General features: G+C 39.5%; 1 protein-coding gene across 1 annotated transcript in view; it reads right to left on the reverse strand.

Moving 5' to 3' along the window:
* The window catches only part of EFCAB3 (EF-hand calcium binding domain 3), a 43,932-nt gene extending 28,532 nt beyond the window's left edge, over nucleotides 1–15,400 (reverse strand). The window contains exons 1-10 of the mRNA XM_058676405.1: nucleotides 15,300–15,400; nucleotides 13,569–13,622; nucleotides 13,004–13,108; nucleotides 12,242–12,295; nucleotides 11,604–11,708; nucleotides 11,475–11,528; nucleotides 10,697–10,801; nucleotides 8,700–8,753; nucleotides 5,977–6,081; nucleotides 2,949–3,002 (exon numbers count right to left, since the gene is read on the reverse strand). Coding sequence (XP_058532388.1) covers nucleotides 2,949–3,002; nucleotides 5,977–6,081; nucleotides 8,700–8,753; nucleotides 10,697–10,801; nucleotides 11,475–11,528; nucleotides 11,604–11,708; nucleotides 12,242–12,295; nucleotides 13,004–13,108; nucleotides 13,569–13,622; nucleotides 15,300–15,399 — 790 coding nt within the window. The 5' untranslated portion in view covers nucleotide 15,400. The remainder of the gene's footprint in view (nucleotides 1–2,948; nucleotides 3,003–5,976; nucleotides 6,082–8,699; nucleotides 8,754–10,696; nucleotides 10,802–11,474; nucleotides 11,529–11,603; nucleotides 11,709–12,241; nucleotides 12,296–13,003; nucleotides 13,109–13,568; nucleotides 13,623–15,299) is intronic.

Below are 15,400 nucleotides of genomic sequence, written 5' to 3' on the forward strand. Positions count from 1 at the left end.
CCTTTTTATTGTTGCATTATAACAGTTTCTTATATATTTTCAATATATTTACTCATCTCTGTATCATTTACAAATTTTTTTCCTAGTCTGTGAGCTGTATTTTTTTTAAAATTTTTCTGACAGTGTACTTTCAGCCACAAAATTCTGGTTATGACATTTTGAAGTCAAAAGAGATTTAAAAAAAGTTTATTGGGCCCGGCGGCATGGCCTAGCAGCTAAAGTCCTCGCCTTGAACACGCCGGGATCCCATATGGGCGCCGGTTCTAATCCCAGCAGCTCCACTTCCCATACAGCTCCCTGCTTGTGGCCTGGGAAAGCAATCGAGGATGCCCCAAAGCTTTGGGACCCTGCACCCGTGTGGGAGACCCGGAAGAGGTTCCTGGTTCCCGGCATCAGATCGGCGTAGCACCGGCCGTTGCGGCTCACTTGGGGAGTCAATCATCAGATGGAATATCTTCCTCTCTGTCTCTCCTCTGTGTATATCTGACTTTGTAATGAAAATAAATAAATCTTTAAAAAAAAGTTTATTTTTATTGGAAAGTCAAACTTATAGAGAGAAGGAGAGACAGAAAGATCCTTCATCCTTTGGTTCACTCCCTAAGTGGCCACAACAGCCACAGCGAGCCAATCTGAAGCCAGAAGCCACGAGCCTCTTCTGGGTTTCCCATGTGGGTGCAGCATCCCAAGGCTTTGGGCCATCCCTCATTGCCCTCTCAGGCCACAAGCAGGGAGCTGGATGGGAAGTGGGGCCACTGGGATACCCACGCAGGATCCTGGCACATTCAAAGCAAGCTGAGTCCTCCCATTACATCTTTCTGTATTCTCAGAGACTAGTTTGCTAAGGGGGAAATAAAAATGTGCTGTTTATGGATACTGCAAGTGGCACTATTTGGTTAAGAAGGTGAGGAAATGTTTGCACACTATACAACAGGTAAGGGACTAATATCCAGGGTTTACAAAGAGCTCTAAAAACACAACAGCAAAACAAACCATGTAAGAAATGGGTTAAGGAAACGAACAGACATTTTTTCAAAAGAACAAATTCAAATGACTAATAGGCACATGAGAAAACGTCCAGGCTCCTAAGCAATAAGAAAAATACAAATAAAAAGCACACTGAGGTTCTGCTAACTCCAATGAGAATGGCCTACAAACAATTATCTTCTAACAATAACTGTTGGCGGGGATGTGAGGAAGAAGGTACCCTATTCCATGGCTGGTGGGATTGTAGACTTGTACAACTATTGTTGAAGTCAGTGTGGAGAGCACTCAGACAAGCGGAAATTCATTGCCCCTTTGACACAGCAATCCCAGTCTTCCTACTTCTTAGGAAATGTGGATATAGATCTAAAATTAGAATTACAGTTGAAGTACAAGACTGAGGCTGTGGCTTTGGGGACAGACAATTTTACCTTTGTCTCTACTGATCAGTTTCACAGCTCAATGTTCTCAGTCATGTTCTTATGCTCTTCCATTTATTCTTCTGTATGTAATCACAGAACATAGTATTTTGCAATTAGGAAACATATCAGAAATAATTGAATCTGAAACAGTCTTGTTCTGGTAAGTTTTCAAGTCCTGTGGTTCTCTCCTGTGCTTCCTGTCCCAACCCAGTTCTCTTGTGGTTCTGCAGCCTCCTGCAGTAGAAGACTACTTTGTTGCTTAAGTTTGTTCAGCGTGCATCAGTGTTTTTTGTTTTGTTTTGTTTTAATGTATTTGTTCTCATTACTTAAATTTACTCAGATGACATTTGCCACATCTGGTCAGGGATTGACTGTCAGGTGATGGAGAGAGACCGCACAGATGCTTATCTGAGGAGCGTTTCCTGCTCCACTGTTGGGGAGGGCTGAGAACGGCCTGTAGATCATTTCTGAGTGTCCCTCTTGGGTGATTTGCAGTTGCCTAGAATAAAAGTTACTACTAACAGAAAAAAAAAGTACTGTAAACAAAAAGTACTGCCATTATTGTTTAATTTCAGAGGTATCTAAAAATAATTTTAAATTATAAGAGCTATTTATATTTTGGTAATATTTGATGTAAGAAAATATAAATGAGCAGCTTTGAAACTGGCAGTTTAGATCCTAATACATGGAATGGGCATTTTTGTAGGTGGGTAAAACACTGTTTTGGTTTCTTACCATATTAAAGGACCTAGATTTGAGCCGCAGCTGCACTTCTGCTTCTAGCATCCTGCTGATTCATAACCCGGGAGGCAGCCGGGGATGGCTCAAGCACCCTGCCGCTCGCCTGGGACACCTAGATGCAGTCTTGGGTTCTTAGTGATGGCCTTGCCCAGCCTGGCTGCTCCAGGCATTTGGAGAGCTAACCAACACACGCAAGATCTTTCTCTGTCTAGCTCTGTCTCTCTTTCTGTCTTTCTGTGCCTTTTGACCTCTAGATAAATAAGTAAAAGCAATTTAAAAATTTTAAAGTGTACATGCATAGAAAAAACTTTAGTTACAGACTGTCATTGAGATATGGAAGCAAGAATTATTAAAACTTGTATTCTGGGCAAATGGAGACTCTATGATGGGACTATGTCAATCAATGGATTCTTCAACAACCTCATCGTGCTTGGAGTGGCGAGACTGGCAGTGATTCATAACTGGTGAACTATCAAAACCACTTGAGCAAGTATCTCAGAGCATGCCCCACATCCGGGACTTGGGGTGGGTGGGTGACTGGGTGACTGGGTGGGGCTTCTCCCTTAATAACCCCCTTTACCTCAGATACATGAAGGAAACAATATAGAAATAATAGTCTTACCCACTTCCCTATAGCCCTTGAACCTTTTTACCATAATTAACTATGTAAAAATTGCAAAAAAAAAAAACTTGTATTCTTATTTTCTAAACATATAAATTTTCTGCAATAACCAAAAAGCCACATATAAAAATAAACATATTATCACATTACCAATTTCATATTAGCATATATTTTTCACTCACATTTAATCTTCTTCAGGCCATCCAAAATTGACTGCACAGTAACCTTTCTATTTCCTGTAAAATATTTTGATTCAGAGGAAGTGACATTAGAAACTTACAAAAATGGATACAAATTATTTCATTAATACATACTGAAATATTATACATATAAATATGTATCAAGAGATATTAAAATATAATTAAATATTAAAATTTCACATTAAAATAATTTACTAGGCTGAATTGCTTCCATGAGCTCAAAGAATTGGTGAGATTGGTTTACTCTGGAATTTGGACTAATTTTTATCTCAGGCGAATGTGAAGAAAAAAAGATGAATTTTGCAGGGAGATAAATATCTGTAGTTTTTAAAATGCACTTCCTTGGGGGCTGGTGCTGTGGTTTCGTGGCCTAAGCCACTGCCTCCTATGCCAGCATCCCACATGAGCTCCAACTTCCTGCCTCTTCCACTTTGATCCAGCTCCCTGCTAATGAGCCTGGGAAAGCAGTGCAAGATGGCTCAGGTACTTGGATCCCTGTCACTCATGTAGGAGACTCTGGCAGAGTTTTGATTCATGACCTTGGTCTGGGTCAGATCCAGTTGTACTTATTTGATGAGAGCTTGTTTGGAGGTTCTAGCAGGGGAGCGCAGCTACTCGTATACCCTTGACTGAAGACTGGTCCTCCTCTAGCAGGGATGGTCGTCCTCTTCAACCAAGCGCGCAGCTTGGGGAGAGACGCACATGGAGCGGTGAGGGAGGAAGGGGACACCGCCTAGCCAGCCAGATCAGCCGAACCAATCCTGGCGATCAATGGGGTGACAGATGTTGCAGCCAGATCGCCCTCACATCCCAGTTGTACTTATTTGAGAAGTACACCAGTGGATGAAAGCTCTCCCTATGGGTCTTCCTTTCTTTGTAATTCATATAAGTAGACTCAGTAAACAAATAAAAATCTCAATAAAGAAAGAAAGAAATCAACCAATTGCAAACTTTTCCTGCTCCTCTGTGTATCTTTCTCTATTTTCTAGTTATAACAATTATCATGTTTTCCTTCTTTTGGGGGATGGGATAATGCCCTCAGATACAAATTAGTTGTTTGGTTGTACTTGTGATTTACAGAATGAAAATCCAGCCACAATCTCTTAATCTTATAGGTCCTTGACAGGCACATAGTGGTCTGTGGGCCAGCATCCTTGTCATCTCTTGGGTGCTTACTAGAAATGCAGAATGTGGGGTAGGCATTATGTATGGCACAGTAGGTTAAACTACTGTGAGCGTCTGATCTGAGCACTGGCTGGAGTCCCTGCGGCTCCACTTCTGATCCAGCTCCCTGCTAATGCATCTGGGAAAGCAGCAGGGGATGTCCCAAGTATTTGAATACTTGTCACCCATGTGGAAGACCAGAAGGAGTGTGTACAATTCCAACTGTTACAGCAACTTGGTGGATGAACCAAAAATGAAGATCCCTCTCTTGTTCCAGTCTGCCTTTCAAATAAATAAATAGATTAGATAAATATTTTAAAGTGCAAGAATGTATTAATTTAAAAAGAAAATCAGAATCTCACGCTGTACCCTAGATTTGACTCAAAATATGCATTTTAATAAGCTGGTTTGGTGAATCATGCACACAGTCAAATTTGTGAAGAGGTATTCTAGGTGATGCAAAGATACGCGGTATGACCTTGGAACACACTTACTGGGTCTGGGCCTCTTCAGTTCCTGATAGCCAGCGCAGTGGGAAAGCATACACAGATGTGCACAAAGGACATTTCAGCCAGCTCATCTAGGCCAGCAGAGGATGGAAAGTGGAGTAAGACAGATGGCTCTCCCAGCCTGTGAAAGTGCTAAGGTGGATGCTGTCAACCAAGAGACCTTGAAAAGATTTTCCCTACTCTGGAGCAACAAAACCAACATCTCAAAACTATCAAATCCACTCAAGTAACACCATAGGAACATGCTTTCCCACATGGGGGTCTTTAAGGCATCATCAAAAGACAGTCACCATCCCCGGGGTACTGATACAGTATGACCACAAGGAGTGGCACTCTCTCCAAATAAAACAATTGAAACATTTATCCTACTCACCTTCCTCCATACCTTGACCTTCCCCACCCTAATCTGAGGACAACATGGGCAAACATCTCTCTCAACTATGTAGACAATATTAAGAAATACAATAAAATAAAAATAATAAAGGATCCTCTTTTAAAAAATAATGAACAGTCTTAAAATCTAATAGAAGAATCTGATATAATCTAATATTATGCATGCAAATAAAGCAGGAAAGGTTGGTTAATCATTTAAGAGTCTTAGGTTTAGAGCACTTTAGAAGATAGCACGCTTAAAAACAAGGAAGAGATACAATCTAAAAACAGGTATATTAGAATTTATTGGTTGACTATTTGCAAAACCTGCTTTATCATAAAATAATCTCAAATTCAGAAAACACTTAAAATTAAAAAGTCAATGCAAGGCAGATTTAGATTTAAAAAAAATTATTATGTCTAATCTGAAATTTCAAGGCCTACTAAGAATGAGCACTTCATTCACTTGCTGTGAGCCCGGGAACTCTCAAAGTCAGGCATTCTGTGCCTAATTTTCAGATATGCCAGTGTTTCCAACTATATCCTGTTATGAGTGGAACATTTTAGAACTCATGCAACCACATTGCCACAACACCTTCATGGAAGTTTTTGAATTTGAGAGAAATTAAGGGGGATGGAGAGCCAAGTCCTTTTACCTTTGCTTACAAATTATAATGTAAACCACAGAAATCTCAGGGAAAAAAAAAACTTCTCTGTACTTACAAGATGAACTATTCAAATGCAGAACCAACAATCTTTTAAACAAAAGACACAGAAATTCACAACTCTATTAATTCATTCAGCCTCATATAACAAGTTTTTGTTTGATCTCCATTAGCAGTTGTATGGATTTTGTATTTTTCCTCCTTTGAGTATTAGAAACTATTTTTTGAGGACTTTGCATGAAGGATAACAAAAACATACTTCAAGGAAAACAACATAATTACTTTAAAAAACCCCTTTACCTTTAAATGTCAAATGAGGCAACAATTCCTTCATTTCTTCTTCTGTGAGTTTATTCCCCTCACTTGCTAGAAAGTTGTCTAAATTCTCGATGTCAATCACTTCTCCTTAAAAATGAATTGCAGAATTATTACAGAATTATTTACAAAGAATGAAGAATATTATTTGTGTTTATATAAACCATCACTCATGTGTATCCAGAATTAATAGGTGATTCAAAAAAAGTCAATTTCTTTAATTCTGGTTCAAGGATTCAAAAAGTGGCTACAAAGAAGACACTACATTAGAGGTTAGAAATTAGTTGGTAGGCTATTGGAAAATCCATTGCAAATAAAACTGCATATACGGATTTATTTTTTACTTTCTGTCTTCCTCCTATTGCACTTGAAAATCTAATTTTTATGTAGACTAACTTTTAACATTTAACATAAAATTTATTTTAAAATGTATCGCCTCTATTTACACCAAGAATTTTATTCATCACAATATACTCAGAACAAATTTTAAATCAATCATTGCAAAAATAATGTAATAATGTTGATGATTAATGTCAAAGGGATAAAACATAATTCCACCACCCCACAGAAAAATAATTTTTTTTGTATTTAAGTCTGGTGTTTGACAGTGCAACTTTACTTTTACATTGTGGACTCTAACACATGTTTTTACTCTGTTTTGCTTTTTCAAGCTAAAATAATTCTTCTATCAATATGTTTTCCAGTTGCTCTATAACATTCACAGTTGACATTTCAACACATGATATCCCATTAAATGGATCTATTATGGTGTATGTAACACTTACCATATGGCTAGATATTTTTAATGTATTTAAATTTCTACTGTCATGGGTAAGAAAGTCTTCAGGTTTTTTCTTTTTTCTTTTTTTTTAACTCTATAAAGTTATTTCCACAGGAGAAGTTGCTAGGAGTGAAGAGAGTGGGGAAGGAGGCAGGAACAGGTCTGTGATTGTTAACATCTATTATTACATTGAAGAACTCTACTGTGGTTCAGTTTCAGAGAATGCAATGAGCACTGTTTTTTAAGTGCAGTTTATTGTTTTCCCAAGTTATAGATTTTTAAGTCTTTTGAAAAATCAATACAAAGAGAACATATTTTATGTAGTTCAAAGGTACAATGATAGGGATATAGTGTTTGCACTTTTGCAGGGGAGTCTTCAGTAATATTCATTTTGCCTTTGTCTCTTCTTTTGCTCTTGGTCATTGTACTTCTGGTTAGCAGAGTCTTCTTAGGGCAGGTTTCTAAGTTCTGTCACCCACAGGTCTGCAATTCGATTTTGCTTATTGTGGCTGATACATGGTTCTTTGTTTGCAGTCAGTTGTGCCACTCCCTCCAGTGAGTTTCAGATCTGGGCTCTTATGCTAGACTTCTACCATGGCCTTAGCTCCTAGCTCAGCTGTGATCCTGTATTCATATTTCACTGTTGTCTGTACAATGTTTCTCCCACTTCCGGTTTGCACAGTTCCCAGGATTAGGGAGACACCAGGTGTCTTACATAGCTAGGTTGTTGGTGGTGCTAATCTTGCCGGAACCTGTTGGCCATTAGGTATGGGGACCACACGGACCTTTTTGAGTTGTAAGATGCCAAAGTCGGTATTATTTTCAATGTGGGCCCAGTGGAATGCACTAAGCTCAGCAAGTTTGCTGCTAGCTCAGCACATGCACAGCTCACTGCTGTCCCTGCAACCTCAAAGCCTTTGCCACATTGTACAAATAGCACCTGATGTGCCACTTGTGGAGTTCTTGATCTGCCTGCCGTTAGGTCTGGTGTCTACCTGGACCTATTTTGGGTGGAACCTGTAGGATGCCACATTGTTGCAATTCACTGAACCCAAAATGAGTCTGCTCTCAGCTTTGTGCACGGGCAGTCCTGTCCCATAGCCTTTGCTTCCCTGCACAAGATGGTGCCAAATTTGGCTCTACTGGGGGTTTGGGCTGTGAAATCCATCCTGTTCGCGCACCACCTTATTTGGGATCTGCTGCTCTGTCTCTTCTGATCAAATCAAACATACCAGCAGGACAGGCAGTTCTTTCGCTAGGTTCACCTCCTGAGTTCCCAGTGAACTTCCTTTTTCACTTGGTTGCTGGTGGAATTCCAGCTGCCAGTGCAGTTCAGATTCCTGCTCACTTAATGTCACTAGACATCTGGTCAGTGCAACATCACACCATTGTCTCTGCTGCTTTCCTGTGTCCATCAGTCCCCAGGTGCTCTTCTACCATTGGTCTGTCCTCTCCTATTTCCTGGAATGTGCCCTCTCTACTTCACCCTGGCTAATGTTTCTGCATCTAAACGTGTCCTCACCCTATTCCGCCATATTGATTCTCCTTCCTTTTTTAATTTTAAAATGTTTATAACACATTTTAAATTTATTTTGTAATCACAGACTAATGCTCTGCTAAATAAAGAAATCAACAAGTAAAAGCAGATCACTCTTTATCAGTGTCATGGACAAAGACTTTTAACAAAAACCAAATCCAAAGGCTTCAATTTCCCTCATACATATTAAATGCTTTTCATACTCTATTAGCCACCACAATCAGAGAAAATATGTGATATTTGTCTTTGTGTGTCTAGTTTATTTCACTAGGCATAATGTTTTATATTATAGAATTTAAGCACTAATTAAAGAGAGATACTATTCTCTGACATTCATTACTAAGTATTAAGATACTGTTTACAACATTTTTCCAGTAACTTCCAGCTTACCCTTGATATAACTGATAGCGTCCATTAGTTCTTGCAGGTCAACTGTCTTATCACCTGGGAGGCAAGAAAAGTCACACATCAGAGCCAGACAAACTGATGCTACTGAGACTGAAATTTTGTGTTGTATTAAGTTCTGAAGTTATGAATACTATGAGAATTTATTAATCTTTTTCTAATTTTCCTTCGAATTTTATGGACTTCGGGCTCGGCAGCATGGCCTAGTGGCTAAGGTCCTCGCCTTGATCCCATATGGCTGCTGGTTCTAATCCCGGCAGCTCCACTTCCTCTCTATCTCTCCTCCTCTCAGTATATCTGACTTTGTAATAAAAATAAAATAAATCTTTAAAAAAAAAAAGAATTTTATGGACTTCAAAGATAAGAATGCTATCAGAAACAAAGAAAGCTTTCAGTTAATAGTAATCATTTTAACTTCCTTTGCTTTATTTTAAAATTTATTATTTATTTGAAAGGAGGAGAGTCAGAGGTAGGGAAGGAGAGTCAGTTGTATCCACTGGTCCACCTCTTATTACAACAGTCGTAGCTTGGCCAAGTAAAGAGCCGGGAACTCAATCCACATCTTTTATGTGGCTGCTAGGGACCTCATTACCCCCAAGGGGCACATCAGCAAGAAGCTGGGGTCAAAATATACAATACGGGTGTCTCAAGTAGCATATTAATTGCTATGCCAAGAGCCTGCCTAGATTAAGAAGGATTCACAGAGCTAAGTACAGGGAGATCTGATAAATGAGCCTGATCCCACATGCTTTTATTTTTATTCCAAAGTCAGATATACAGAGAGGAGGAGAGACAGAGAGGAAGATCTTCCATCCGATGTTTCACTCCCCAAGTGAGCCGCAATGGCCAGTGCGCGCCAATCCGAAGCCGGGAACCAGGAACCTCTTCCGCGTCTCCCACTTGGATGCAGGGTCCCAAGGCTTTGGGCCATCCTTGACTGCTTTCCCAGGCCACAAGCAGGGAGCTGGATAGGACTGGAGCCACCGGGATTAGAACTGGCACCCATATGGGATCTTGGCGTGTTCAAGGTGAGCACTTTAGCTGCTAGGCTACCACGCTGGGCCCTGATATTTATGGAGCTTCTATGTGACAGGTGTTTTTTCAGCCTTGGGGGACATCCTCTACTGCTTTCCCAGGTCATCAGCAGGAGCTGGATCAGAAGTGGAAGTCAGGACTCAAGCCAGGTCTCCAATAAGGGATACTGGTATTAAAAGCATTGGCTTAGCTCACTATGCCCCAACATCATGCTTTATTTGCTTGTTTTTCTACTGTTAGTAGTTTTGTCAATTTACAAAGACTTTCTTTACTTTAGGTTTATTAGCCCTTTCTCTTACAACTACTCTCAATGCCACATTTTACTTTTGGTTTCTTAGTTTTTCTCTTAAATCCCTTTCAGTTCATTTTCCCCCAGCTCCTCAGGTGTATGGCATTCACAGGCACAGCAGGCCCTGCCAGTGGAATCTCTGACACATAATTTCAAAAGTGTTTTTGAAGATGGGATTTCTTCATGAGTCAGGATTAAGTCTTTTTATTTATCTTTACATCACTATGAACTAAAATAGCTTTGAGCAGTTTTAATAGCAGGGTTAAATGTTGCCTCATGGGCCCTGTTGGCACAGTAGCCTCGTGGCTAAAGCCCTGGTCTTGCATGTGCCAGGATCCCATACGGGCACTGGTTCATATCCCAGTGGCCCCACTTCCCATCCAGCTCCCTGCTTGTGGCTTGGGAAAGTCCCAAAGCCTTGGGACCCTGCATCTGCATGGGAGACCCAGAAGAGGCTCCTGGCTCCTGGCTTCAGATCAGCTCAACTCTGACCACTGCAGCCACTTGGGGTTTGAACCAGTGGATGCAAAATATTTTCTGTGTAAATCTGACTTTCCAATAAAACTAAAAATACCACAAAACAAAACAAACAAAACAAAACAAAACAAAACAAAACAAAACATGTTGCTCAGAGCATAATAATCTCTTTATTACTCACCACCAGTTGTGAGTTGAGTAATTAATTCCTGGAGTTTTCCATTTGTGATTTGAATTCCCATGCTTTCCAAGAGTGATTCAATTTTTTTGGTTTTGACTCGTGGGCCTTAGGAGCAAAGGACATGAATAGGAACATGAATGTTTAAAAGTGAAAAATATTTATCATAGTCATCTATCAAAAACCCCAGCTGAGGCATAAAGGCCAAGAACACAAAGAAATGCATACACACACGTCTCTCTAGAAGCTTGTTCTGTGTGTGTGTGTGTAGCTAAGTTCATATATCTGTTAAAAGTAGAAACATGTTGAGAAAGACAACAGCTGAATTGCAGCGGCACTTACTTTAGCGGATGGATCAGGTGACTGATTTCTCTGTGTGCATTTTTCAAGTGGTTATGGTTGGATAATTCTCTCTAGTATTTTTGTGTTTCTTAGAATTTTTTCTAAGCCACAATTTAAATAATTATTATTTATATGGAGTTAGCACGAAAAATAGAAATGTGTGCCCAAAATGATCCAGGAATTGTTTTGTTTTCATGAGGAATTCATAGAGAGGATACGGACATGTCTAATGATTCATGGTTAAAACAACAATAAATCTATTCAAGCCTAGTCAAAAACACAGTGTTAGACACTTACTACGGTAATGTGACTATTTGCATTCGAAATAAGAATGCTAAAGTACAAGTAGTAATAATGAAGCAATAAATTGGCATAAAACAGTTGGAATGTTTAAAACACTAAACAGTAGGATTATATATTTATTTGCTCTCTCACTCACCTTTGAGGGCCTTCACACCTTTTAGCAATCTAGTCTTACGTATCTTGCCATCAGCTGTAAGGTAAGACATAACTCAGAACAGGAGCTAAGACCACAGGAGGATTCGTCAAGGCATCCCTGAATACTCACGGCGAACGGGCAGAGACTCCAGCAGCTGCCTGTGCTCATCAGCAGTGAGGACCAGCCCCATCTCACTCAGCACAGTGTCCAGGTTATGGACATCAACCTTGTCTCCTTCGGAAAGATGGGAATACCAGGAGTCATGATTATGAAAGAATGGCCTATGTGCTCCTGTCCTTACTTAGAAGACTAATACTGCACAGACTTAACGGACATGCAGATGAGCACCCTAAGAAAGAGAAATTACACTTTAAGAGAAAGAAAAACTTACATAAGTCAGGGGCAATTCAAATACCATCATATTACTTGGATTATGGGGTCTTTGGCCAAGAAACAATATTTCATTACCATGCAACAAAAATTTCATCTTGAGTAACATTGACTAATATCACTCTGCCTAAACATCACAATTGCCTAAATAATAGTATGTGAAAAATATCACTGTTAAAAACTCAACATAATACGGACATATTCATGAAAAATCCCAAATCAAACAGGAAGATTGTGCAACAAACATCCAGCTATGAAGTTTGCATGGTGTCAATTTAGCACGTCATTGTTTAAATAGCTTAGTTTTTTTCTGTAATAAGATCTTGGTTAATAATGATTATTCCTTTTTTTTTTTTTTACCAAAATTTCTTTTTCACCTGAGTAAGTTTTTGCTTCATCCATCACCACATTTAAATCAACCATTTCATTTTCTGTAAGAAAAAAAAATTTAGGTATTACAAAAATGATATGAATAATTAAAGCTGTAATAGAAAATGATGGGATTTAACTGTTTTTCACGATTTGCTCTGGAAACCTTTAACTCAGATAAGAAACATAGGCCAGAAAGAGAACAAAATGCAAATTGAAGGTCCATTTCCATTTAATTCCTTGCCACTTAATGTGAGGTATTAAATGGTTCAGCACGAATATGACTGCTTCACTAGACCTCTTCCTTCAAACTCGTAAGAGTATATTTGATGAATTCAAAACCCAGAAGTTTATTTATGTATGCAGCAGATTCTTGAATATTAACAGCATGCCATTTTCTCTCTCAAATTTTCTTACATTTTTCCCCTACCCCTCCAGATAGTAAGCTGTTTGACAGCATGGGCCACGCCTTAGTTTTCTTTTCACTAAGAGATATAAATTGACCAATGTGCTCAGAGTTCTGTATGTAGAGCTTGTACTAGCCAAATGGGTAAATGAACTCCAGTAATACAGAAAGGGTCATCTGTTGGAACAGAGAAAAAAATTCTGTAATTTTTTTTTTAAATCAAGGATTTGTTATGTGGGTCTCTGTTTTCATGTGTTTTTGAAATAATTCATAAACTTTTCAAAGGGATTTAAAATAATTTCAGAAAAACATTTTCAGAAGACCTAAAATTCTTCCTTGGTACAATGGTATCTGAACTACTTACCATCAACTGGCAGGTGGCTCAATAGTTCCTCAAATTCCTCTTTCTCAAGTTCAATTTCCATGTCCTCCATAAGAGTTTCCAGCTTACTGACATGGGTTTTTTTCCCTTCGGAAATAAGAGATTGGAAACAAAAATGCAAGCAATTCTAACAAATGGAAGATGCTAGCTTTGAGAACATGTATCATTCTGAGTGGTGAGTGAAATGCATTGGCCATTGAAGTGACCCAAATGGTGTCAAGAGATGAGAGAAGCTCATTTCATATTGAACTATAATATCCAACAGAAATAATCATGGATGAAAAAGAAGTTTTCGGCATATCTGAGAAGTTACAATAACGACTTAAAAACCTAAATGAAAGCAAAATTTTAAACTTGTTACAGTGAATAGTTAACAGTTGCTTTCTGAAATACAATTAAACTCCCAAAGAATGGCAGATTGTGAGGCATACATTTAGAACCAGAAAACCAGAGGAAAAATAGAATAGCAAGATCTTAACAAGTAAGAAACTTTAAGAAGCAAATGAAAAATGAAATACATTTTAGCATCTGTTCTCATTATTCTTACCTTGAAGAGCATTTATATTATCCAGCAGTATTTTCTTATGTATCTTTCCATCTGCTATAAGATATCGTAAAATTCAAGTCAGAAAAAAAAAGAACAAGAAACTGTACAACTTTATAACACATTCATTCATCTAGAAATGTATTCTGTTCTGCCCTTAAATAATAATAAAAGATTAGTACTGCTCTCAATGTGGTCAGTCCAGTTCCCAGTTGGAACAGCTGGCATTGGGGGACGTGCCCTGCGCGTGCGCACACACACACTCACACACACACACACCTTTCTTTCTTTCCCTTATCTTTTTTTTTTTATTTGACTCTGATCCTTTGCCTTTCCCTGTTTTTCCTGCCTGTGCCCTGGCTTATGACGCATTCCTATGTGATTAGCTCAAAAGAGTAGACCTCATAAGGGGACAATGAATGAAAAAAACAAATATTTAGATAAAAGTTTATTTTTCCTCTAAACAAATTTTTTCCACAGATAGAGGTGAAATTCTGCTAGGACAGAGAGCAGGTAGCAGCTATTCACTCATCCCCCCTCATAGGCCCTATGTATCCCACTCTCCAGCCCAGGCTAGGAGTGACCGTAGTGCTGAAAGCGCCCTTAGTGCGGCAGGTGTGCCATTTAGCTGCCGTGTGGGACACCTATGTCTCACATCAGAGTCCTGGCTTCACTTCTGTCCCAGCCTCCTGCTCCTGTGCCCCTTGGAAGGGAGCAGGTGGTGGCTCTAGTGCTTAGGTCCCTTCTACACATGTGGGAAACCTGGATCAATTTCTAGGCTGCTGGTTTTGGCCTGACCCAGCCTAGCTGTTGCAGGTATTAGAAGAATGAATCAGCAGAAGGTAGAATTTTCCCTATCGCCGCCTTTTTGTTGCTCTGCCTTTTAAATAAGTAAAAAGTAAATAAACATGTGTCTCTAGTACAAATCTCCTTCATATTTTCTCTTAGTCCAAGTGCTAAGGAGGCTTTAACGTCCACACTGGCCTCTTGAGAAAGTAACCTTCTCAGGTTAGGCACAGACAGTGGCCACCAGCTTAGATGTATGTGGGGAAACTTCAGATGGGAATTGAACACCCGCTTCCCATGGTGCTATTTGTAATTCTAGGGATGCTGCAACCCCTGGTGGTGTGTGAGACAGGAAGAACAGGAGCTACTGAGGGTTGGGAGAACGTTTATACGATGAGGCAGAAAGCACAGGAAAAGTGCAAGTTGGCCTCCAGGGCCTTACTGGATGCATCTGTGCAAGTCCTCAGGAGACTGGACGTGTCTGGCAAGCTGGCTGTGTCACTGTCCACTCAGAATGGATACAGATGGTGTCAGTGCATGGCCCCAGGGCTCCTGCTCTCAGCTGCTTACCTTTTTGGGTTTTGTATTGTGGTGAGATAGGAGAGCCTGAGGATGGGATGCACTGGGGGCTGCAGAAGAACCCTATTCAGCAAACTCCCATTGGCTGAATGCAAAATATTCTCACTTGCAAATTAAAACATAAATGATGGGGGAAGGGGAGGAAGAGGGGCATGCCATTGTGTTCTTAGTACCATATCTAATCTTTTTTTAATATTTACTAAAAATAAAATAAAAATTAACAATGTTTTAAAATGAAGAAAACATACATGACAAGAACAGTTTTTAAGTGCCAGAAGCATGTTTTTCTTAGGGCATTTTACAGCTCTTGCCTACAATCCCACAGTACCTCGTTTTCCTGAATGCCGCGACAGCATGCTAAACACTTACCACTGACAGGCAGACTTTTTGACAGCATGGACTGTTCTTGTTCACTGAGCTTGATTCCCAAATTTGCCAGCACATTTTTTAAATCACTGGATTCAATCATT

This window comes from Ochotona princeps, chromosome 17 (assembly GCF_030435755.1).
Source record: "Ochotona princeps isolate mOchPri1 chromosome 17, mOchPri1.hap1, whole genome shotgun sequence".
Lineage (NCBI taxonomy): Eukaryota > Metazoa > Chordata > Mammalia > Lagomorpha > Ochotonidae > Ochotona > Ochotona princeps.